At 39.0% G+C, this 25,751-nt stretch overlaps 1 protein-coding gene across 2 annotated transcripts in view; it reads left to right on the top strand.

Annotated features, from left to right (window-relative positions):
- The window catches only part of LOC121319277 (nucleolar protein 4-like), a 74,810-nt gene that overhangs the window by 7,735 nt on the left and 41,324 nt on the right, over positions 1 to 25,751 (top strand). Inside the window, exons 2-4 of one of the 2 annotated variants that reach the window (XM_041256538.1) lie at positions 4,432 to 4,587; positions 6,664 to 6,775; positions 11,401 to 11,510. In XM_041256538.1, the coding sequence (XP_041112472.1) occupies positions 4,432 to 4,587; positions 6,664 to 6,775; positions 11,401 to 11,510 (378 nt within the window). Of the gene's footprint in view, positions 1 to 4,431; positions 4,588 to 6,663; positions 6,776 to 11,400; positions 11,511 to 16,452; positions 16,602 to 25,751 lie in introns of those variants that run through there. The other variant, XM_041256539.1, reaches the window with a different exon arrangement.

Genomic DNA, 25,751 nt, shown 5'->3' with positions numbered 1-25,751 from the left:
AGATTATTCCTTTTTCCATTAAAACAGTAGCAAAGGCAATGTTCTTTTTGTTGGCAGTTCTTAAAAAAGACAACCCATTTCCCAAAGGATTTATGTACCCTGTATCCCACCCCCACCTGAAGCAATGCCCCCTTTCTTGTCAAGACTCAAGCTGCCAACCGCATTGGTAATTAGTGTCGTGTTAGCTCTGTCCCTTTTTGACTAATTACATTGTGATGGGGAGAGCTTTCAGCAATCACTTCACAGCTCAATATAATTGGATATCTGGATAGACAGATGTACCCCCAGAGACATTAAAGAATGAAGAAGGAAAGCCTTTCTTTTTCCAAAAAACTGCTGCCACCCAATTGCTGCCCTTTGGAAAAGGTGCAGATTGGCTTGCTGTTTTGGCTTGTAAACACAGTTTATTACACCTCCGAGATATATGCCAGGCATGCGCCTGTTAGGTCAGCAGCTGAGAGGTGTAGTGCTCTCGAATCAGCCATTGCACAGATCTCAAGATAATGAACAAGGCAGTGTGGCGCGCATTGTCAACACAGAGGCTTCAGTGTTCAATGCCAGATATACTGTAGTCCCGAGGAAATCAAGTCATTTTAATTGGGGGTGATCACTCACTGGCACCCACTCTCTGCAGGTTGAGTGGGCTCATGAAATGGTGCTGAGACCAGTCCTAATGCTTTTCAACCTTACCCTCAAGCGACCACCTTCTTAGGAGCTAGAACTCAGCTCCTTGTCCATCCAAACATCTTTGGGCTGTGTTATACACTGACAGACGAGGAGAAACACAGGAAGACACAAAGGCCATGTGACGCTACCAACAATGGTAGCTCACGGGCGAGCATACAAGAAGAGTACAAAAAGCACAAAAAACCCCTCAGCAAACCTCAGGTGCCATGTACACGGTGATACGCTGCTCCTACAGTAAAGGAGGACCTGCTGACACGCATTCATATCCTTTTAAGTGGTTGCACACATGGTGGTCGGAGGTTTTTAGTTTCTTTACAAAAGGCAGGTTTGTTGCCCGGGGTAACGTGGATGAACCGGTCCTTGGCTGTAAAGAGGGTGATAACTGAGGTCAAAGAAACGGATAGAATAGGCCCGTAGTCAGGAGTCATTTACACCGTCGGGATCCAGTGAAGACTGGGGTGATAGGGTGCGTTGTGCACCTCAGTGCTTGCTTGTTAAAGCTTGGGCATAATGAAACATTCACCAGAAGAAAATGATTATTGTTGCTAAAGAAAGAGGCCCCCATCACCATCAACAGACAATCCACTGGTCTTCTAACGGCTTGAGGGCCCTGTCTGTCTTTCATGTGGTGCCCTACATTTGTGTGAATATAGCTGCTCCATAGTTAAATGGATCCCTAATACGAAATGGTGGTTTTTAATGAAAAAAAAAATCATGAAAAAAAGGTATTTCCATTAGGTCTTGCTTTCATGTGCCACAGAAACTCGTCTTTCTGTTTTTATTTATATACTGTATCAGTATGGTATTGTTCAGCTCTCCCTGGCACCTGATACAGCTGTGACTCAGTGACCAGGGCCAGGCTGCCGTTTATCAAATGAACCCCACTGGTTTCCTAGCAACCAGGCTGCACCTCGGAGCTGGTTGCTCTGGGACCGGGAGGATTATAGTAACACACAGGGAGGAAAGGGCCTCCGGTTCAGCATGAACGATGCAGTTTGAGCCTCTGAGGATGGGGTGACACAGTGGATTAGTGAGCCGGCTTCATGTAGAGAGGGTTGTCGCGTGGAGGATCGAGGGGGTATTGCAGCCAGGCGATGGAAAGCTGTGGGGTACACTGCTCAGACAGGTTCAGGAAACGTATTTATTTATTTTTATCCATTTTATTTTTTTCAAGGCTGTTAGGGAGGTTGAGACAGACGCGCCCAAATGATGGCATTAACTACTTTTCCACTGGACTCCTCTAATTCAGATGTCGGCCTTTGCAGTCACAGCTGACGTGTCTGTGACCTTGGCTGAGTGCCTGGCTGTTCTTCAGTGCACAGCGTCTCTGTAGAATTAACAGAAAGTTACGAATAAACCAAGACTATACTGTAATATTAGTCAGTCTTTACAAACATTTATGTGACAGTGAGGATACTCTGTATGCGGATGCACTGCTTTGAAATGTCTTCTGTGTCTGGAAAGCATTGTTCCTGCTAATTCTCATAGGAAAAGCTGTCATTAAAACATTTTGTGTCAATGCCAATTAATAAGGGCAGAGGACTATCTTATATATATATATAAAAGGCAAGAGTATTTGTCCTTTTGGAAGAAAAGTTATTTAAGAAAAAAAAAAACATACAAACCGTCCAGCCCTTAGATAAACTGAAAGAATAGATTTATGTTAAGCTGACCCCTGGGAAGTCAGGGCGTCTCAGCTGTGGGAGGCTGGATTAGCATTTCCGTACCAGAACTCTGGCTGTCCTGCACACTCTGTAGCGTTGCTATGGAAACTCTCATTACCTGGCTTCTAGTGCGAGAGAGAACAGGCTGGGGGACTCGCTGCTCTTTCAGCAGGCCCTTTCAGGTCTCCACCTCTTCAGCTCATTTACTGCTTCCCTTTCACAGCAGTTTGTGCCATCAACTGCTCTTAATGTGCTCAGGACAAGGTGGAGACAGCCCACTAATTACTGTAAAAAAACACCATTTACCTGTGCTGCTATAAACTATAAACAAGTCTGTTCAATTCGATGGGGTCATTTGAATGAACTAGTGGTGATTTCTGATTTGTTTTAAATAACAGTGCAAATTAGCAGATGTAAGTTACAAAACAGGAAGACATGCAAAATCATAAAGTAACGTAAAACACACTGAAAGAGGAGTCCTTTAATATTAAAAAAATACATCTAATTACATTTTCTAAAAACGTTTACAGACAAAAAAAGAACACAATAAATTGTTTTTTGAAATAAATTGTAAATTGTTTTTGTTTACAGCTGTAATCTCGGTTAGCGAAAGTTACCGTATACTCTTCTGGCAAAGCATGTTCTGCTTGATGTTGATGATTGCACAATTTTAAGACCATCTAATTTTTACACAGTCTATTGTATTGACCTATATAAACAACACTGTAGTAATGCTGTGGGTGTACTGACCTCCTTGTTAATATTACCATTACTGAATGCATTAGTAATGGAATAAGTTTTAGGGTGACAGTATTAAGGTCAGCCACTGTTATGATCATTAAAATACACTCCAATGACTATATTTTTATGTTTGCTTTCTGCCCCTTTTAGTTTTATTTGCCTTGCATTCATTTGATCCAGTTGTTTCTGTAAGCACTGTAAAAGGGTGCTGATTACACAACGCATGTTACACAATTCTACAGTTTCACTTTGTAGTACATTGTTAAAATGGAGGGCATCTAATTTATAAGTGATTTACAGTGTGCAGTACCCTCCAGCAAGTATCTGTGCAAGTGAGTGTAGGAGTGTGGCTGGAAGCGGGGTAGACACTGGAGTTATCGCCCCACTGGCTTTCATTGTTAGTTAAAGATATGATTGCTCGGTTCTAGAACACCTTGGAAATGGGATATATTGAGCTCATTGAGATTGAGATTTAAAAAATATCACATGGGCCTGGTTTCAACCAGTCAACAGATAGGTTGCGCTGTGGAATAAACCTCAACCTTACAATGCTGGTGCTTTTTCTACCCTTTTGGTCCCAGCAAAAAATAGCATCAAACTCATTTTGAATTTCTGCTTGAGGTTTATGCTATTTTGGAATGTCGCACTATTCTATCATTGAAACAGTAGGGTTATTCTGCATTCTTGTTGGAGCTTGTCCGCTACAGCTGCCATTGAGGAGCTTGGTTCTGTTCTATTCCAGATCCCTTTGTGGGCTTGTGAGGCTGATAAAGCTCTGCAGAAGCAGGTAAAACTTTCCCAGTGACTCATGTGCAGCTGTGACAGTGGTGGAGCTAGTGGGAGTGACACAAAGCACGACAGGCAGGGGATTTACAAAGCCAAATCATTCAGAACAGTTTAGAAGTTACTGAAACCTGTCCTCTTCTGTCTGAACTTTATATATATATATATATATATATATATATATATATATATATATATATATATATATAGATATAATATTGTTATCGCATGGATTTATGTTTTTACATGTTTAATAAATAATATAGAATTTCTGTAGTGAGGCCAGTAGTATGATGACCACTGTGTTTGGTGTTGCGCTAGGGGTGTGCACATGTTACACATGTGCACATTTCTGCCCCCCCCGAGACAGATTTGCAATGGAACTGGCATATTATGGCGTTGACATGTGAGTTTCGCTTTAAAAAATAGTTAAAATAGACACTTCTATAGCCCTCAGTGTCCAAATAAAGTCTGGTGTTTAATGTATGTGAAGAAGGTATTCAATGCGGAAGACCCTGTAACTCCAGCTCCCCTCACTGTGGCCTCTCTGTTGCAGATTTCGGAATGTGGGCTGGCCCAGGACAGCACCTCCCTGAAGCGGGTGGCTGTGGTGGAGGATTTCTTTGACATCATCTACTCCATGCATGTGGAAACAGGCTGCGACCCTGGCAAGGCACCCAAGCACGCCGGCCAGAAGAAAACGTACAAAGCGGTAAGAGGAAGGCTGACGTTAGTCCCCAACTCTTGTGGTTTTTACCTTTTGTTTGTACTCTTTCTTTGTTTTTAATTGATTTCTAAGAAAGGAGCCCTAAAAAGACCCCTTTCTCTGTCATTTTGTTTTTGTTTTTCCTCTTGACGATGGAGCAGTCCAGAGGTCTTTTGCTTCCTTCTTGTTATTTGTCAGTAGCAGTGCATCCGTGTGTTGATTCTTTGATTTGAAATGCATCTCTTCAGCACTAAGTTCAACCACATTACTGGGGCAACAGAGTGTCTTTGGCTTTTTGTCTGTCTGCCCTCTTCTGGAGAGAGTAAGTCCTGCACTCCTCAATTGTTATAACCAAGGGTCAGATCTTATCAGAGTAGGTGTCTAAAGGATTAATTAGGCTGGACAACTCACTGCAGCTTCTGCTAAAACCTGTGATACCAACACTTCCTTTGATATTGTGCATACATTTAATAAATACAAAATGCTCTCAGTGTTCAATTACAGTGTACTGGAACACAATCAATACTGTAATTAGTCCTCCAATAAAATCAAATACGCGCTGGCGAGGAATACTGATAAACTATTAAACACTGTACAGCATACGCTACAGTTGGCAGAGTGGGCCCACTCCCAATATAATGGTTGAAACTCGACAAGTATACAGTATGTAGTTTTGAATTCAGAAGAAGAAATAAGGCATTCTTGAAAGATGTCTCTGAGGTTTCCCGAGCGAGACACTTCAATGGCAGGCACGCTTTGTGAGCCGAGACGAAGCCGAGGTGACTTTGTAGTGCAGGGTGGAGTCGAGGTCAAGCGGGGGTGGCGGCAGGGGGTTGGGGAGGCTGCTGCTGGTGGAGATTGCACTGAACAACATGCTGCTCAATGAATAATAAAAGAATGTCCCTCTGCTCTGAGTTCTTTGGTCTCTTCCACTGCTTCCCAATCCAGGTTCTCAATTGATTTAAATACTCCAGCAGTGCACCACCATTACGAAAACCAGCCTCACTATCAGCAAGGTCCCTTTAGACTATTCTTTTTCTCTGTAAAAGTATTTAAGATCTCAGGGGCAGCCCCATTTGAAATATGTAAATGGCAGGTATATTTAGACTTTAAATAAAACCACACGTTTAACATTTTTATAATTAAATATGAACACGTGACAATTAACTTAGATTAGTAGGGTTTTGATGTGCCTTGTAAACTAGCAGTGCTGGCTCCTGATAAATATTTAGATCCTGGTTTAAAAACGTGGACTGTTAGCGGTTGTGGCAAGTAGATGTCCAAAAAAATTTGTTTTTGACTTGCCCTTTAAAAAAAAAAAAAAAACTATAAAATTGAAATTCACTTTTATGCTGGTACAGTAGAGTCAGCATGAAGCAGACATCGGCAACGGCTGTATAGTAATATGTAGCATTGCACTGTCTGTAAAATAAAGTAATAGCCGGTCTTTCACTAGGGGCTTGCTGTGACCTTTCGGCTGCTGCCTGGTATAGTAATCACAGCAGCAACAAAAAACCCTTTGGAGTCTTGTGGCTCATCACTGGGCCTGTCCGCTCTGCAGAGCATCAAATCAGTTGAGAAATAGAGACACAAGGTGGAGGAAATGACTAGAGTGGGTTAGAGATGTGACAAGGGCTCAACTGTGTCAATCGAGGAGATTCGGATCTCGTTAGCTGACAATTTGCAACAGGAGACGAAAGTCACCAGCCCAGTTCCAGCACGGATGTGCTGCTGTTAGGGTTCAGTTGCTGTTTTTGCAGAACAATCTAGAAGATAAATGTGAGGTCAGTGAAGCACAACCTCAACACCAGCACAGGTTCTGGTCTGTGTTTTACAGTTCTGTGGCTTATTTTGGGTTTGTGCATCACAATGAGATACCAGATTTGTCCATTGTGGGCTTGCTCATGAGCCCTTTCCCTGAGTTGCCGACATTGTTCATATTAAAACATCAAAATGGTTTTCATAGCGGCATCCAATGCTTTCTGCTTCTAACGTTGAAGTTAAAAGCCAGCCGTATGTAAAGTCCTTGCTCGCATTGTTAAAGCTGCAGCTGACAGGCACGATTTGTTTCTGTTGATGCAGATAGCGGAGACCTACGCGTTCCTCCCGCGCGAGGCTGTCACCCGCTTTCTGATGAGCTGCCATGAGTGTCAGAAGAGGATGCACATCAATCCCAGTGGAGCCGAGTCCAAAGGTATGACAATGACTGACTTCACTGAGCCACTGTAGAGCAGGACACTCACACAGATTTTTTTTTTTTTTTAATCCTTCGCCATGCATGAAAGGGTTAAGCTAGCCATCACTCTTCTAGTTATTTCTGTGACCACGACTCAATCATATCTGCGGTTCTTGACCTCCACACTAAAGATCGGATTGTGGCCCTGCTGTCAGTTGACTATACTGTATTTTGTCATGTGGTTAATTTCAGCTGCCTGTTTAGGCAGTGTGTCTCTTTAAAGGGACTGTCAGGTACAGTACAGAATCCAACACTGGCCGCATATCAATGAGAGATTGCCAAGTACCACTGCAGTAAACATTATATCTCAACCAGTACCCACAGAATCAGTAAAATCCGTTCCTGCATTTTCTGCATCTGTGAAAGTGAAGAAAGAAATGCACTGATTTAAAGAAATGAAACAGGTAAGTAAGTATTTTATATGCAGCCTAAGACCTTATTTAGGATGCAATTTTAAACCAACAGCTATAGCACAAATACTGTGTAATGAAAGTACAAATCAAAGAAACCAGGATAATTGCTAATCTTCCAGACAGGGTCTCTCCATCTCTCAATCTCAGCTAATTGTATTTAAAGTTCAAAAATGAATTATTAAACCGACCTAATTGCTGGTCATTTTGTTTGAACAAGAGAAGTGCAGTTTTCAGTCCTCTTCTTCAGTAAGTGGATGTCATGTTACCAGGATCTGCTTATGCTGGCGATGTTTTTAAAAGGTATATTGTAACAGAGATCAGGCTCTTAGCTATAGTCAGTTGAAATGAAATCACATAGGAATGCTTCCCTTGAAACTTCCAGTGAAAGAAAGTCAAATATCAATAGAGTTTGGATTGTTGTATCTCAAAATCTGTAATGCCAGATTGAACGCAGAACGTATTGATCGATTTGCGCTGTTACTACATACAACAGTTTTGTCTGAAATAACCCACTTATGATACACTCTGATGCTCTACACAATAGGCACTGTCTATTATTTTGCTATAATGTCCATGAGATATTTTGCAAAATACACTCTAATTTAAAGTCAAATCTTTTTGCATTATTATCTCTGCTGGGGATGAAATCTCCTGTAAAGGGAATATAATGAAGACGTATGTATGAATATATTTCAGTTTTTCCATACTGGAGCACCACTTATCCAGTTGTCATGAAACATTCAATTGCTCATTCTTATCAGTTCTGTACATGCTGTTGATATTTTTTTTAGCATACTGATTGATCTATGTTTGAATTTACTGTTGCTGGTATTTTATGTTTCCTGCTCACTTTAATCTTGGGGCTCCTTGGCATGTAATTTTAATCATTTTTCAGGTGCAGTTGGAATGCTAAAATGTTATTGATGAATGCTTTATAAAACTTTTTTTTTGTTAAATATGAACCACCCGGAACTGAAGATGTCTGTTACCTCCAGTAGGGGAGACTGGGGCTGGTTGTCACACATTTTATTCTTTATTGTTTTCCTCAATCTGGTGACATGCTGTGAGGTTCTGTTCCTTGCTATATTGAAGAATAACTCTTAACGTACAAATTGATGTTTTTTATTTCAACATAGCTTTATAATAAATCTGATATTTAGACGGTTGAAAATGCGCCGGACACCTGTGACAACCTGCTCCATACTGGGGTTGGTTGTCACATGATATGGGGTTGGTTGTCACAACGTATGTTTTGCTTTTACAGTAGACAATAATGCAACATTTTAGTTTTTTTTTTTTTTTTTTTTTTTTTTTAAATAACATAAAGTTTCTACTGTGTGCAATGACAGAAAAAGTTGTATTTTTACTTTTTATGTGAACATAAAAAATCCAGACCAATATATATCTGAAATGTTGACCCATGCTACAAAATAATACCACAGCCTCCACAGAACCAGAGGACAAACAGTAAATAATTTAAATAAGCATTATATGATGACATATCCCACATTTTGGTGTAAAAAAGTAGACAGAAAAAATATAAGACTTCTTTCTGTAGGAACCAACCCCCAAAACTATGTGACAACCTGCCCCAACCAGACTTTACATGATAATTGAATTCTCTCAGTACTACTGGGAGAACCTACTGGTTTTGTTTTTACACCAAAAGTTAGCCAGTATCTTTTTCTATTTAACATGGCCACCAGTTCAAACAAAATCCAATACTACTAAGAGTTATAACATAAATAACAAGACATGCATGTTTTACTTTGGGTATGAAAGAAAATGAAATATGTGCTAACCTTTATGTTAGATGGAATTGACCTCAAATTACAAGATGGTTGACTGCCATACAATAGAACACACATTTCAGTGTTAGTATCACCTGCCTGCACTGTCTACTTTCATAGCTATGAGCACTGTGACAGCCAACCTGTGTGACAACCAACACCTGTGACAACCAACCCTGGTCTCCCCTATATTCAGTATATCTTCACAACAATGTAAATATTGCTTATTTCTTAAAGAGTAAGTAGGTGGTTCAGAAAAATATAACATTACACCTCCTCAAGTGTTGCTACAACTTTAAATAACGCACCTCTAATTTTTCTTTTTATTGTTAACATCCTGACAACGTTTTACACTTACAATTTCAAAGCTCTTATGAAAATGTCTGCTTTAGTGCACTGTTAGTGTAAGGATTATTGCCCACATTGTCAAAAAGGGTAACACAGCAATAACGAGGCATGATGTGGTACGGAACAGAAAAGCCAGACCACTTTTTTAAAAAAAGAATTATTGCTTTTCCTGCAGTGATTTAGAGGACAGATCTCATACCCCAGTGCACTAGAGCGGACATTTTGACAAAAAAAAAAAAGCTTTGAAACAGACTTCAAAGTTCTAAGTGTAAAACGCTGTCAGGATGTTAACAATGAAAAGAGAAATTACAGGTATGTAATTTAACAGTTGTAGCAACACGTGGGGACGTGTAATGCGATATTTTTCTGAACCCCACTACTTACTCGTTAAATCGCCACCTATTATATTTAATGTATTACAGAAATTAAACAAAATATAAAAATAATAAATACAAAAATGTAAAATGTTTCTTATAAAAGGAAAAAATAAAATAAAAAAATAAAAATAAGGACACGGAGAGAAATGGCAGACGAAAAGACGTGGCATGTTGCATCAAAGATTTCCTGAAAAATAACTTAGTTTAGTTTTTAACTGTACTAAACATTTTACAAGTGAAGATTGTATGCAAGTGATAGACTTGACATGTTAATGAGGAATACCTTGGAGCACTGCTTGTCACAAAAAGCCACAATAGGTGTGTAAAAGCAATGCTGCAGAACAAACTAAAAACACCTGGCCCACTAGTAGACAAAGATAAAAACTACTGTTTTTATCGTCGAAAACCAATTTCATTTATATAGCATCCTTCATGTGCAAGCATCCCATCTTTTTGTGGCTTTCTGAGTGCTCTGAGCAGACCCTATGATCTTCTGGAGAAAGACCAATCCAGCTGAATCAAATAATGCAAAGTAATAAAAAAGAACTTCATGTGTAAATAGCGTAGTCACAGCTCTGAATAATAAACAGAAACTTCCCAACACACTGCTGTCATAAAGACCACACTTGCGTGTTAAATAATATACATTTCCTGTGATCATGCTGTACAGTTCTTAACAGATTTATTAGTTATCACTTTAAAAGAAAAAGAAGACACTGTTGCCAAGGACACTATCAGCAGCTTTTGTTTGCTTAATTTGCTATCCAAATAAAAAAAAAAAAAAGATCCTCTAAGACAGTCACAAATCTCTCTTAAAAAACCCTCTGCCAAAGATTTTCAATATAAAATCTATGACTTCTTCAAGGCGACTTAGACGTGTTACCGAGCAGTACATGATTACAATGCAAAATAAATATTTAAATACAACATAGTTTACAGTAATATTGACTACAAAAGATACAAAAATGACTACAAAAGATTTAGATGTGAGTAGTTTTTCGAGATTTTCGATTACAGTATAATCGTAAATCTCGAAAAACTACTCACTTCTAAATCTTTTGTAGTCATTTTTGTATTACTTTAGTATAAATACATGTTAATTTGGATTCATATGTTGTTTTTTTCTGACTTTATGTGAACGAAAAGACACACATTTGCCCGTTTTGCCATTGGAAATAGTGATATTTTGAAATATCACTGTCCTGGTCACAAAAGCAAAGTTTGTGGGGAATAATAGCCATTTTCTATACTTTTGAGGCATAAGCAATTAGGAAATAACACTTACTACCCAGGGATGCAACAAGTTAGGATTACAACAAGTTATATCTACAATGACATATTAGTAATGCAATAGTGCAAGGATTGTGCATTATTTGAGGATCCAGTAACGTGGTGTGTAGGTCAGGTAATTCCAGTGCATAGCAAGAGGGGCAGATCACCTGACAAGGTGCACAGCACCCAAAATCTAATTTGACTTGTTCACTTTTTAATCTTAATGTTGCACTAATAAAATTAAAACATATTTTGGTGAACAAATTGTGAGTGTGGGTACACTTTGTTGCAGATGTAGTTAATTTATCCAGCTTGATTCCAGCGAGTGGTACAAGAAACCTGTACTTTACTGTATATAAAGCCTCTCAAACACTTCCTTGCAGAGAATGACCGCCCCACCTCCTTAGTCCCAGGACTGATAGACTACAACATGCCAATCACTGCGACATACCTGAAACAAATGAAGCTGAGCAGCATGGGAGCCAACGAACAGGTAGGACAGGCAACCCCGCGTGTGTCTGGGCACTGTGTGTGGGTGTGCATGGGGGTTTCTTCTTAATGCCTGGAGACAGTCATGCAGACCTATTCCTACGTGTGCTCCCCATGGTTTAAAATCATGTTTCATTTTGACCACGTTTCCTTGACTTTGCAAACTCCACAATATGTGCTGTGTAGAGGGCATTGGGGGGTTGAATACCAACCATGCATGCTGTGATTCCAACACTCACTCAGATATAAGCAGTACAGCTGAGAATTGGTAATGTTGTGACGGGAATGAAGTGCGCATTTTAGAATGCAATGTTCTCTAGTTACCGACTCATTTCTGTATTTAAAAGAAATCCAGACTTCAGAACTGTTATCCTATACATCCAGGGATTCTATCAGATTGCTAATAAAGGGATGAGCAGTCAAGTGGGAGTAGTGGGGAGTGCACCCCTCTGGTACAATGTGGCTCCCTGCTGGTCATATGAGTGGTATTTTTTTAATCTTTGATGGTGATTGAGCAGGTAGAGGCTACACAGCCTCACATCACAACTGGAGACGGCTTAAGGGGAAAAATAAAAATGACACTACAAAAAGACCCATGTAATAAACAGATTTTGGACATTAAGTAAATAACCTAAACACAGATTGGGTGGTAGGATCTGAGCTAAAAAAAAAAAAAACAGTGGCGGGGCGTTTTTATTACATATTTCATATTTTAGAAACAAAAATGGATGTAGATAACTTTAATTATTTATGATGAAACAGAGTGCTGAAAAACAATTAAAACAGCATGTCAACAGGTTGTCATTGTTCCTGAAATAGCATGAAGACTGCCTGGACTGCTGCTTCTCTCCTTGACGTTCCTGGGCTCCAGTATGTTTTCTATCAATCTTTAACAATCTCCAGAGCCAATTTCAATAGAACCAGACAGGAAACGGCACACAATAAGGAGAGTGTGGGTAGAGATACCCACACAGATAGCAGAGCAGCCTGCAGTATATTAGGGCTTGGCACTGGGGAGCTGCAGAAGCCTCACAGATAGATGGGGAGAAAAGGCCTGTTTTGTATATTGAAGCAGTCACTGGGTTTAAATGTAAAGTAAAAAGAGGAAGCTGCAATACCCTGGGCTCTGGGTCGGTGACACAATGTTTTGGGTCCAGTTCAATACAAGAACAGAGGAAATTACACATCTCCTTCCTTTTGATTTGTGCTGATGCGTAAGGGTCGCCCAGGGTAAAAATGAGCCAGTATTCTCATCTTTATCTCTCCTGCACTGCCCTTTAATTAAAATTGAAGCACCAGAACTATAAAAAAAAAGGCACATTTGATATGTGTGTGTGTGTGTGTGTGTCTCGCTGTACAACCTAACTTAGTATATAGTAAGACAGTATACAGCTACAGCCAAAAGTTTTGCAACATATTTTTATTTAAGATCCTGTAATCAAAGAAACTACAAAATGATATTGCAAAAGTCTATTGGAAGCCGTAATAGTAGTACAGTATTTCATGCTAGATTTTAAAATGTCACAGGTTTTTTTTCAGCTTTTTGTAAAGTTTATAGAAAACTACAAAGCGGGATGCAATTCAATATTGTAGCGTAACATTATTCAACAGGTTTACTTTGACTTTATGGAGCAAAATGAGTTAATGCTATAGGGTGATGCAAATTGTTTTATCTGAACATTACTGAATCCTGAAGTTTATGTGATTAAAACAAAGATAATGTTAGTGTTGAAATAATTGACTGTGGGTTCAAAACTTGTTTAATTTGCATTATTGCGCTGAGTCGCATTGTTCCTCATCTATAGTACCTGTGTTTCTGCTTGGATGCTTTTCTAAATGACTTCAGTATATATTTCTGTAGTGGCTTTTCAAGACAAGGGCTGTTCCAGTGTCTACTCATTATCATTAAGCCCTGCCATGCAACACAAACTCACGTTTCATTAGGCTTAAAATGTGACATGAAAATGTTCTTTGTTTGAGATGGTTTCGGCCCCATGTCAACTGTACCTCCCTCTGGAAAATGAACTCAGAGCTTCATAAATCCTGTGATGTGCGATCATTTCACTTAAAAAAAAACAAACAAACAAAAAAAAAAAAAACGTAATGTCATTTTAATGTAAAGCTAGGTGGAGCACTTTGAGAAGTGTTACACGAAAGGCGTCATATAAAAATTGATTGATTGATTTATTTAAAGACCTGTCCTGGGACATGACCTGCTATGTGTCCACCTTGCCTCTGGGTAGCGCTGTTTCACAATAAATGCTGAGCAGCAGCAATGGGAAGGGTACAGAAAAAGTCAAAATATTTTCTACAGTTGGCTGGGATATAAGAACGAATTGATCACACTGTTTAATGCGATTAGGCAGCTGTTTCTGTTTCAAGGAGCTTAATAAAAAGGTGTTGTCCTTGTGAAGGTCTACTGATAGATCATTGCAATTACTTTGACCTACACATGCATATGCCCATAAACGTATTCCATTGTGCAACTTAAAAACTTCCGATATTCAGGCGTTCACCATCTTTCTTAGCCTCCAGGGTTAGCTGAACTGTATAGTGGACAGCACAGTGATCTGCTACATAAATGAACTGGTATATAACAAACCAGAACCTTTTCCTGTTTCTACTTGACATCACTCGAGTGTCTCTATAGTGGTGTGCTTTCCAAGAGTGAATTATACAGCCTTGCATTATCCTCCTGTAAGATAGACTTTTGTGTAAATGTTTTACCTTTTTTTTTCCACCATTGCTATATGATTCCTGTGCCTCTCTCATACTCTATAAAGGGGTTTGGTTGAAACCAAGAATTAGTTGAAGAGTGGTGTTGCTTGTATGAATTGGTGAGATCTTCACAGATCACTGACCTCACCAATGACCTCAAATTAAACATTGCTTAGACCTTGTATTACAGTCTGGGAGGTGTATTTGGAGGCTGACCTCAAAGGACAACAGCTGTTAATATTGTCCACCTCCCTGCTGCTGTGAACATTAAACGGCTGAAAGAAAGGGCTCTATTCTTAACTAATGCACATCCTTAGAGATGATAAAATAATGATATAAACCAGGCAAGGAACTACTGTACTCAACTCAACCGCTCCTCGGCTTGTTTTTTTTTTTTCTCTTGCTAGTTTTATACATTTTACAATTATTTTCTCTGATTTATTATTAAAAAAATAAAATGTTAACAATAACATGCAAGGCCTCATTAGGTAATACTTTACATTTAGGTAGCTGGAAATCGCATGCAGTTCTAACTGAATAATATTTTTGCTATGGAATCCCAATGAAATGATCATCAGTTTATTCTAAATTCCACACTTATATAACAACATGCCTTATTCGTGGGAACTGCCACTGTTTTAAACTGTTACCCAATGTTAAAACACAATGTATTTATTTCAAATTTAGCATGTCCAATTATTGTTTGCCCCATTTTTTCTCCAAAGTCTGACATATATATGGGTCTGGTCAGTAGGGGGAGCACTAGAGCAGCGAGGTGAAGCAGTCACTAACGATTTTTACCTCCCTAATCTGTTGAAGCAATAGGACCAATGCAAGGTAGCCAAGAACAAAAACCCATATAACAATGAGTGCAATTAGATTTACTGCTCCTCCTTGATCTTCAATTTATTCAAAACGTCAAAAGAAAAAAGAAGCTTGCCTCAGCTTACTGGAATATTTGTCTTTGAATACAGTGTATAGGGAAATGGAGAAAGTAGGTAGGGGCAGACTGCAGGGGAGAAGGATGTAACCAGGTCAGGCTTTGACCTGTATTTGACCTGTTAGAGTGCTGTGGGATCTTTTAGGCTGTCAAAGTAGACAGGACCTGGGTTTAACAGCCCATTCGAAGGACAGCCCTTGAACTTGCTATGCACAGGAGGCTTCCCACTCAAACGCTGACAAGACCCAACCCTGCATTGCTTCAAAGATTGACAAGATAATATTCCAGATTTTGTTTGTGCTGGGAGCCAAACCAAAGATCTAATCAGTAATCACACACAAATACACAAACGTATTTGAAAAGGGGTGTGTGTGTGTCCCATAAATATTTTCTCCCAGTAAAACACAAACTATGATATGAGTGTTTTAGATAATACTGTAGCGATGGATGAAATTACTGGCGGAAAAAGAAGGCAGTGCTACATTGGTGCTGTAATTTATGTGCTAGGGTATATACGTTGATATCAATATAACCCCCCTATTAATTTCAATAGCACGCAACACATTTTGATTAGGTGTTTCAGCAATGTTAGGTGTTTCCAGACGAGCACTGCGTTCAGTTGAGAGGCTGCTGAAATTAAGACCATCTTCAAGTATCTATTAAAACGGATCTGTTGAGAAGACTGGCAAAAGATATAAACACTGGAAAGCTATAATGAAGTGAAAAAAAAAATGTAAGATTTAATAAAGATTACAGCACAATCGCAGAGTCAAAGAAATGTCTTCGGCTTTATATTTAGACCAGGGACGCAGCAAAGCGTTTTAAAAAGAGCTCTCCTGTAATTTATAAAGCTACTCAGACAATTAATTAAGGGTTACGAACAAGGCAAGCGCTTCGTACTTGTGACGAATGACTGCACTTGCCCGCGTGTTATTAAAACAAGCAACTTTCTTCTTCTTTTGAATATTATCTGCCCACTGAATACTAAATTGAATCTCACCGGACAGATCAAAAACGTAAACTTAGTCAGAAAAAGAAAAAATGACCACGGGTGCTGAGCAGCAGGCAAACGTCTCAGAAATGCATAAGGGCATGCATGCACTCGCTCGCCTTGCCGCATTCTCGTGTGTTTAATTAGACAGGCAGGGCAAAAAAAGCTAAATAAAATAATGCAAACAAGGGGAATATCGCAATTAAAACATTGGCTACCGTACTTTGCACGACTCAAATGTCTGTGTCCTTTGGACGGGGTGTGACGTACCAGCACTGGGGCATGGGGAGCCCCGCCTCCATCTTCTGGGCTGGATGTCAGTTTAGTCTCAGTGTGCTGTCCTGTCTCTCAGAATAGCAGGATGTTGTTTAAATATTAAAACACGGAAAAGAAGGAGATATCGTTATTGTGGTTGTTTGATACATCTACACGGTCAGGCGTTGAAGGTAAGCCGTCATGTTGTTAATGCCTTTTTTTTTTGTATAAGGGTTTAGTCCTATTTTATGAGCCTTGTGCTTGTGGAAAATAATGTTGGGCTGTGAAACTGACCAGCCCTCAGTCTCTCTCTCTCTCTCTCTCTCTCTCTCTCTCCTCCCTCCCTCCCTCCCTCCCTCTCTCCTCGCAAACGAGGCGTTTTTTTTGGTAGATATACACTGTACATTTTGGGAAAATTGAATCGGTGTTAAGAAGCAGGTCCCCTTTTTTATTGTGAAAATCTAAAATCGAGCCAACGTGTTTGGAGAATTGATACACTTCCTAAATTGTATTGTGTATTTATTTATCCGGGGATGCGTAACGTGTACCGTTTAGTATTTGCATCATTAAATTGTTGCATGTTTTTTTTTTTTTTTTTTTTTTAGAGCTTTACATGTATTTCCTGCAAATGCATAGTACTGAAATCAAAAAGCTGCAAATCTTATAAGTTGTTACCTTACTGAAATAAAACAATGATCTGTATCGCTCGTTTCACATGCAGTACTATATTTAAACTTTTCCTTTAGCTAAATCATTTCTTCATACTGACAAAACATATGATGTGTTGTATTCACTTTGAGATTCAGAACATTACCTGTTTTGTGAGGGAATTGCATTAACAACATAAAGCTTATTTTTGCGTTTTTTTTCATTGTTAAATAGTTATAATCTTCATTTCCTTATTATGGGTTGAAGAATGCAGGGCAGCTCAGCCTTCCAGATACATTAGAACAATAGAGAATGTCCAATTAATCATACAATTAAATACATGTATGTATTTATGTATGTATGTATGTATGTATGTATTATTATTATTATTATTATTATTATTATTATTATGTATGCTCTCTTCACCGTACCGGTGTGCAGTAACATGCTATTGTAAGTAATATCAAATATTAGGCGATGAGTATTTATGAGTATTTATAACTACCTTATTTCTAAACATATTTCACGAATACGTTTTATAGCTATTCAAAATTATGAACAGCACTGCGTTCTAATTTCGTTAGGTTTAAGTTTAAAATTCCCTGTAAACGCTGTAGATAATGAACTCGGATCAGAGACTATACACAACAACACCACTATCGTTCTCCCTGCACGTATTCTTTAATATTACATGTAATATACATGCTAATCTGTCGTTGAGGCTTGCTTTTGAGGTTTAACGCAATCTGTAATATCTTACATGCTTTGCGCTTTCTTTCATATAGTATTGTACCCCCCCCCCCCCCCCCTCCGAAAGGCAAGGTATAAATCGATACAGAGACTGAAGGTAAATCAATATAAGGCATTCATTCTTTAAATAAAATATTCTCCTGTTTTTTTTTCAGTTTTTATTTTTTAGCTGTATTTCAGTGCATTTTACTTGTCTGTGTAAGATACTAGTTCTTAGTTAAGCTCATGAACTGGATTTGCAGTAGCAGTACACCATAATGATCAGAAAGCTCACTAACCATATAGCTACATATTGCACACACACACATAAAAATACAAACCTAAACCAAAAATTGAAAAAGTTAAGCACCCTTACATTTTCAGCACCAAGTAGGTTTCCAGTTACAGTGAAAGCTGTAAAACCACATTTATGGCAGAGGCAGTTATAAATCTTTTTCCCATTTTGCAATATCACTTCCCTGCTATCAGCCACTTGAAACTAGATTGTTTAACGATTTAATATATAAAAAAAAGGGGGGGGGGGGGGGGGGGGGGGGGGCGACATTAAAAACACTTTGTGTATCAAGCCCTACAGAAAAGTTGACCTTGGTAAAGTCGTTTTTTCCCATGTGTTCTTCGTGTGTATTACGGTATCATGCTTTTGGTATGCTTTACTACACTTTGATGCTTTTCACAATGGTAAGCTCAGTGTATATTAGTGTATGCCAGCAGTGACACACAGGCCCTTTTATCGCTGGGTTTTTACAGTATATCACAGTGGCTTTAGAGTGTGTCTGCATCAGCAGGTTCACACTTCTGATACAGCACACAGGTCTCTGAAACTAGTAAAACTGTTATTAACACTTTCAATAACGGAAAAGACACTCAAAACCACATACCTTGTGTATGCCTAGACACTTGGGGGTTTCTTTCTGTATAGTGACTTGGTGCTGAAATTGATTGGTGTGGAAAACAGTTTGAGGATAGTGAATTAAAGACATGCAGTGATTGTGTATTGTTACCTTTCGTTTAAATAGGTATAGTGCCCAATACAGTGTACTTTTAATCATAAGTTAAATAAATATCCCTATATGTATGATTCATTAATCATTTTGCAAGTATATATAAAACACTGTTGGTTTACCTTTTTTTGCTTTGCTTCCCTGAGCTACAGTAAAGCGTGCAAATGACAGGCATAACCTTCGACTGCTGCAGGTGCTGTCGTAGCAGGAAAATGCATGTTTATTTGACAGAGGGACAGCGTGACAAGAAGGCTTTGTGGAGGGAGGGAGGGCAGCTTGTGTGCCGGCCACTACAACCACACTTAGGAAATGTAAAAAAGAAATGGATTGCCAATAGGGTCTTGAGTCTGAAGTATAAATCACAGGAGTGTAAACTAGGTAAGAATGTGTTAAATGTTATGTTGAACAGGATAGTGGGGTACTGCAGCTTTAAATAGAACTGAAAACATCCTACCTGTAGTATTCTATATTCTATCAATTATTTGTATACTGGTGGGATTGTGACCCTGCGTGAACCACCTGTTTGCCTCACTTGGTAGGAGCTTCCTGCCATGCCAGACCTCTTTCATTAATGATGAATAATGTGTAGTGTAATTCTTTTCAGTCTCTCAGCCCCATATTGGTATAATTCCTGAGGGACTCAAGTTCAGGACTGGAACACAGTGGGACGATTTGTAGGTTTCAAATCCAACCCCAGAAAAAAAGTCACGGGGCCCAAAATAAGTGACCGTAAAACAAAACGAAACCAAAAAAAAAACAGTCTTCCCTTCAAGTACAATAAATGCCCACAATAACTCTGTAGCACACTGTAGCTGTGAGCCAAACTGTGGGTCTGGCATTATAGTTAATCGAGAATCAAGTGGATTGATAGAACAGGAGCTGCCGGCATTAACCTCTTAACCACCAGTCGGTTTTTGAGAGTTTTGATATCTGCAATCTGAAAAAATTTCTGTTTGTACAGTAACGCACCTCTTTTTGGACTTATTGGCAGTTATATCACCGTAGTTTAAAAGGGACAAGATGGAGGATCGGAGCATTAGTATTAGGTATCTAAAATGATCAGAAGTCTTAATTTCAGATATTTAACAATTTCTCTTTCCGCAGTCTGCTTGGCTGTTTCTGAGTCTGCTGACGAACCACAGTATTACCCTGTTAGCCAGTCTCCAGTGCTGTGGCAGTGTTTTTGTTTTTTATGCCATGCCCCACTTGGTACTTAATAGGGTTGTCATCAAGTGCCCTCAGCCCTCAGACATATCACTGATGATGGGGGAGTTGTTCTTTGGAAGGCAGCCTTTGTGTGCGTTTAGGAATCAACAACAAAGAAACTAGGTTAGCTTGGTGACCCATTAAATATCCCTGTTATCTGTTGGGATCCCATGCACTGTAGTATAACAAAGCTTTATTTAAACACGTGTGTGTCCCTTCCTTACTGAGAGATGATTACTATTTCCAAACCTGACATTACTGACACTGCATTGCTTCTGTAGTCTCTTTACAACCTGGCTTGGAATATCTGACTTTGCATATATTTATTTTATACGTAGCTTGGTTCTGGACAAATACAGATTCGGAAACAAAAAATGGATCAGTGAATGGGGAAGTAAATATTAACTAAATACATTTAAAATCAGTGGACAGTAGTTATTGCTTCTCTGTAGCTGGAGTACGTGTGGAGTTGCAGCCAGCGCATTACCAGGGCTGAACCTTGCAGTAAACCTGTACCATTGTGGTTTTTTTAAAACAATAATTTTATTGATCTGATTCAGCTTTCACAGGGTGTAAAATGATACCATTTGAGCCATACGGCGTGGAGAAGATTTGTATTTAAAACGTCTACAGAAATCAGCGCTTTTGTAGCAGGTTCCATAGTTTTGGGGCTTTTCTTAGCGGTTTCCCAGACATCCGCAGTGAAATGCATACTCTACCCCATTTGAAAATGCCCTGGTTAATGTAGCCAGATAGTTGTTTAGGGTCTGTTTTAATCCTAGCAACACCAGCACAAGTCCGTATACAAAGGACATGCGACAAGAGTTACTTGGATTAATGTAGATCACTGTCTGCTAAAGCACAGCAGCAGGCTGTAAATAACCTCACTTTGAAGCATTGTATTTGTGGGATTCTTTGCAACAGCGTAAACAGGAATATCATTGTGGGGTTTGGGAATTTTGCCAAGTTTGCCTGGTCCGTATACTGACCACACCACAACTCAAATACTCTAGATAACGTTAGGGGTAGCCAAGTCATTCCGATCTATTTTCTGTTCTTTTTTGCGTGTTTTATTTTAAACATCAATGTTTTTGAAAGCTGAGACACTGAAGGTCTTGCATTTCTGCAGTCTTGTGGCTTTATATCTGCTTTAATGTAGAGTCAGCAATGTGTTGGCGACTCCCATGCAAGATGGGCGAGGTCAACACCATTTGAATTAAATTAAATTCATTCAAATTCCTGTCTTCAACTTTCAAAGGAATTGTTTTTCTCTACAATTCATATATATATACACTGTGCTGGCTTATATTTGAGTACTATTAAAGCTAACCTGATTTTTAATATCATACACAAGATTATAGCAGTGTAGTCAATATCCCCTGGAAAGCACACACTGTGAGCTAAAAACAGAAAGTAATAAAACCGAGGGCTGCAAGGACTGCAACATGTCATGCCTGTTTGTCCTAGGCTTATTTCAATAATAACACAAGGTACTTTGTTCGTAAATATGAATTCTAAAACACTTATTTATTATTATTATTATTATTATTATTATATTATTATTATTATTATTATTATTATACATTTCTATATTTATTTTACAATAAGAAATAGAGAACAGTGTTTTTTCTTAATTTCTAATTCATTTTCTAATGTAAAGCACCTTCAGTAGTTAATAGGTTGTGTTGAAAACAAACACATTCAATAGTTCTCATTCTTATGGATCATTTTCCTGTTCTAGTTATAGACTACATCTCACAGTAGACTTTGTAATATTGAGAACTACAGAGGTAATAGTGAAATTGAACCCAGTGGAATTCATCTTGAGAAATTCTGAGCTGTGTAATTTACCTGCTGGGTTCAGACCAAACATCCATAACAAAATGTTTTCCAGAGGGTCCTTAATACTGTATGTATTGTTTCCACATTGCTTTCCAGTGTATGTGTTCTCATGAAAGTGTGAAATCAGTGATTGTATAGAATCACTCAAATTGGCCAGTGGATGTGTGAAATACAGGGATTGTACAGAATCACTGGAAGCTGTTAGTGAATGTGGTAAAAGAGATAAATAGATGCATTTTTTGTTTACGTTTTATAAATTCTATGAACATTTTACATGCATTTATAATTATTACATTATAATTTGTTTAAAGATTAAGTTGTTCCCCATATGTTTGTTCATTTTGTTTAATAAATAATTGAATACTATGAGACTATATGTTTCTTGTATGTTTGTATTTTGCCTATATTCTGAATGTACTAGCTTATAAGACTCATTTTAAACACAATAATATCATTGGTTTGGACTAAATTATGAATGCTAATATTATAATACAGTACAGCAGCTCCTTTTTAATACTAATCTATTTTCGTTTTAAATGTGTTATTTTGTATGATTGTGTACATTTCTCGTACATTCACTAACATGTGACAGTGAATGTGTACAATCACTACGGATTCCTTACAATCACTGAATTCCACACTTTCACTGTAACATAAAAGTTCTAACAGGCCTTGGTGCTTCAGTAATACTGTAGTAATTGCTCTGTACTATTCCAATTTAATGTAACCTTTTTTTTTTTGTAAGTGATCCTTTTGGAGCAGGCTGATGTACTTTTGAATACTTGGCCTTTTTGTTTATGAGAGAAATTGGTCTAGGGCGTGCCTACTCTATCTTCAGTGTAGATCAGTGCAAGGCTGTCTTTCAACTGTTTAAAAAAACTGAAATAGCATACTTTTTTAATACTCCTCTATGTTGTGTCCTTTCCTCTTGGTTGGGGACTTTGCAACTGTCAGCTGAAATTCTTGGTGTCCATTCTATAAATTGGCCATAATGAAACATGTAAGGTTTTCATCTCTCGGTGCATTCAGTACATATCTCAAGAGCATGGGTAGCTATTGACACCCCCTTGCCATCTTAGATGGCTCTCAATTGATTGACAACCGTTCACAGGGTGCAGATAACACCAACAATGCTTGTTGTTTGTGCTTAGATGCTGTACAGAATCTCTGATCACACACTGCAGTCCTGTCAATGAATATCAGCCTTGCATCTGTCAGCCCCAGTGTGACATTGCCCTGGTTTCATCCTGGAGATTGTGCTATCAAGGTTGTCCACAACCGAGGTGCATGTTATTGGAAACATGCTGTTGGCTCCTGGTGGTCAGTTGGCTTTAGTGCTTGCTGGAGTCAGAATTGAACAATGCAAAGGTGACAAGGATGAGGTAATAAAGCAGCACTGGTTCAAAAGCGCAATCGCAGGCTATGATCTCCAACAGTCTCTCAGTAGACAAAGCTTTGGGAACGCACCATTTTGGTGCTGTTTAAGGTTGCGTACCATCCTTGGTTATACTTATTTGCTTTTTTTCTGTACTTGGTTTCACGAAGTTATTGAAATGATTCCAAACTTGCCTTTTCCTCTTGTATTGTACAGCACCTTCATATTTGTAGCCGCCAGCTGCATAGTACATGCATGCCGTTAATGAATCCAAGGAGATCAAGCTCGTAAAAAGTGGACAGCTGGCAATGCGCTCGAAAATACAGGCGTTATAAAAGACTGGGACAGCGCTGGTGCTGCGCTTGCATTTCCTGTTAATAACAATATGTTCCATTCATGCTGTGTTCCCAAGGTGGGTAGGGTTTTAACAACATTTGGGAATTTGAAGGACAGGCAGACAGTGTTATAAAGGTAAAGCGCTGCCTTACTTTTACACAAGTAGCATTGCCAATGGTACAGTAGAAGTGGGTTAGTAGCTCTAAATTGACGTGAATTTGAAGTGAATATTCAGTTTAAAAGATATACGAACTGCATGATTTGTTGCGAAGCCACGGAAAAGCTACAGACAGACAAACAGCATGCGTTCCTGTTCCAAGATCAGTTCCATCCCCTAGAGCGGTGGTTTCCAACCCTGGTCCTGGAGGGCAGCTGACCCTCCTGGTTTTTGTTCCAACTGTACACTAAATGAATTAATTGGACCAATTAAGATTCTAATAAGCACTTAATTGGTCCAGTTAAGTAATTTAGGGTACAGTTGGAACAAAGACCAGGAGGAACCGTCCCTCCAGGACCAGGGTTGGAGACCCCTGCCCTAGAGAGCCATTCCTCTAGCCGCTGCGCTCTTGTCCTTTTCTTCGTTTTCTCTCCCTGTTTGGTGTGTTTCAGATGCTGCTGGACATGCTGCTGGTTTAGATGGTGTAATTCATAGATCTAGACTCTGGGGACGTGCACGTTATGGATTTCTTTTCATATTCCTGATCTGTAAATGTGCTGCATGTGCAAATCCTATATCATATTGAATACTGGCTATACAGTACTGTACTACCCCCATTAGGGTGCAGGAGAGTTGAATAATTTACACCGTCAAAGAGGATCTTATCCTGGGCAGACCAGATTGGAGTATCTTCCGGTAAGCCCAGGAGATCACATCGACGCCTCATAGTCTCATGCTTTTTGAAATACAGGTTTTTTTTTTCCCCAAATCCTGCTTCACCCAAATTCATGCTCAAAAGATGCAGCATACAGCAAGTACTACTAAGTTGTAACAGCTATGTGTAGCACACACTTTTGTATGTGCTGTCCCTCAAATGATGAATTTACAATAAATACAGTACAAGCCCTGACCACCAGGGTACCAGAATGTCCAAAATCTTCAGGACACGTACTCCAACCCTTCAGAAGATTAGGTATTGTAGCACACGCGAGTGTGTGCAGGGAGGGAGTTAACTTCAATGTGCTGTGTAAATGACACCGGTGTTTACCAGGTGGGAATGTTGGCTTTATCTTTATACCAAACCCTTCAGCACATGTTCAGCAGTTCTGCCAACCACGTCTTCTGTATATTGGCAGCGTATGCCTGTTGCAAGTCCATAAATCCACACATTATCCACAGAAGTATTGTTTAATATAAAAAATACAATCTTTTCTACAATATGTTTTCACAGTGCACTCCACTGCTGTTTAGCTGTACAATATAATGGTTTCATAGTGAGAAATAAACTGTAGTATTCAGAAGCTGTATGTTTGGGTCTCCATTCATTATATTGTGGTAAAGTTACATCAGCTAAACTTTTATCAGTGGCACTGTTCATGCTTCTATGTACTGTGTACCAATACTGTAGCAATAATTTCCCTGAAACCTGTAAAAACTGTCACCACTTTACTTAGTGGTACTCGTCATTTCTAAATAATATTGACCTGCTGCAGAATGTAGCTATTGATTGCACTAGGAAGTGCACTTGTAATGTCTGTCTTTGGGCACTGGGTAAAGATAGTACAGGGATGCTGGATAATCTAAAGGATATTTTCAGCACTAGATTGATCAATACTCTGCACTGAATGCTGCTGTTTTATTTCAGTTACAATTGCTGTAACATGCAAGGTAAGCAAATTTGGTAAGATCCTGACTAGGAGAACTGCTACAGAACCAGTAAGAGCTTCCAATACATACAGCACCATATGAGTGAAGAATGAAGGAAAAGTGTGGCACATACAGTAGTGTTTATATGTTTAGCTCCATTCACTTGATATCCACATTGTTTACTTGCGTCTGTCACCCTGGTCAACCCTGCTTTATCAAAAGCAGTGTGAAATTGTGTAGCCGACCCGCATGACACCAGGTCTTGACCCGGGTAGGTTGGGTAGAGCATGCCAGTGTGAACAGGGCTTTACAGTGTCCTCATGATGTTACATTAATGTGACTGATCTTACAAGGGTTTAAGTGTACTGTAGTATGAGAA

This window comes from Polyodon spathula, chromosome 8 (genome assembly GCF_017654505.1).
Source record: "Polyodon spathula isolate WHYD16114869_AA chromosome 8, ASM1765450v1, whole genome shotgun sequence".
NCBI lineage: Eukaryota > Metazoa > Chordata > Actinopteri > Acipenseriformes > Polyodontidae > Polyodon > Polyodon spathula.
Note: the sequence above shows the minus strand (reverse complement) of the source record. Positions and strands in the feature narration are given on the sequence as shown.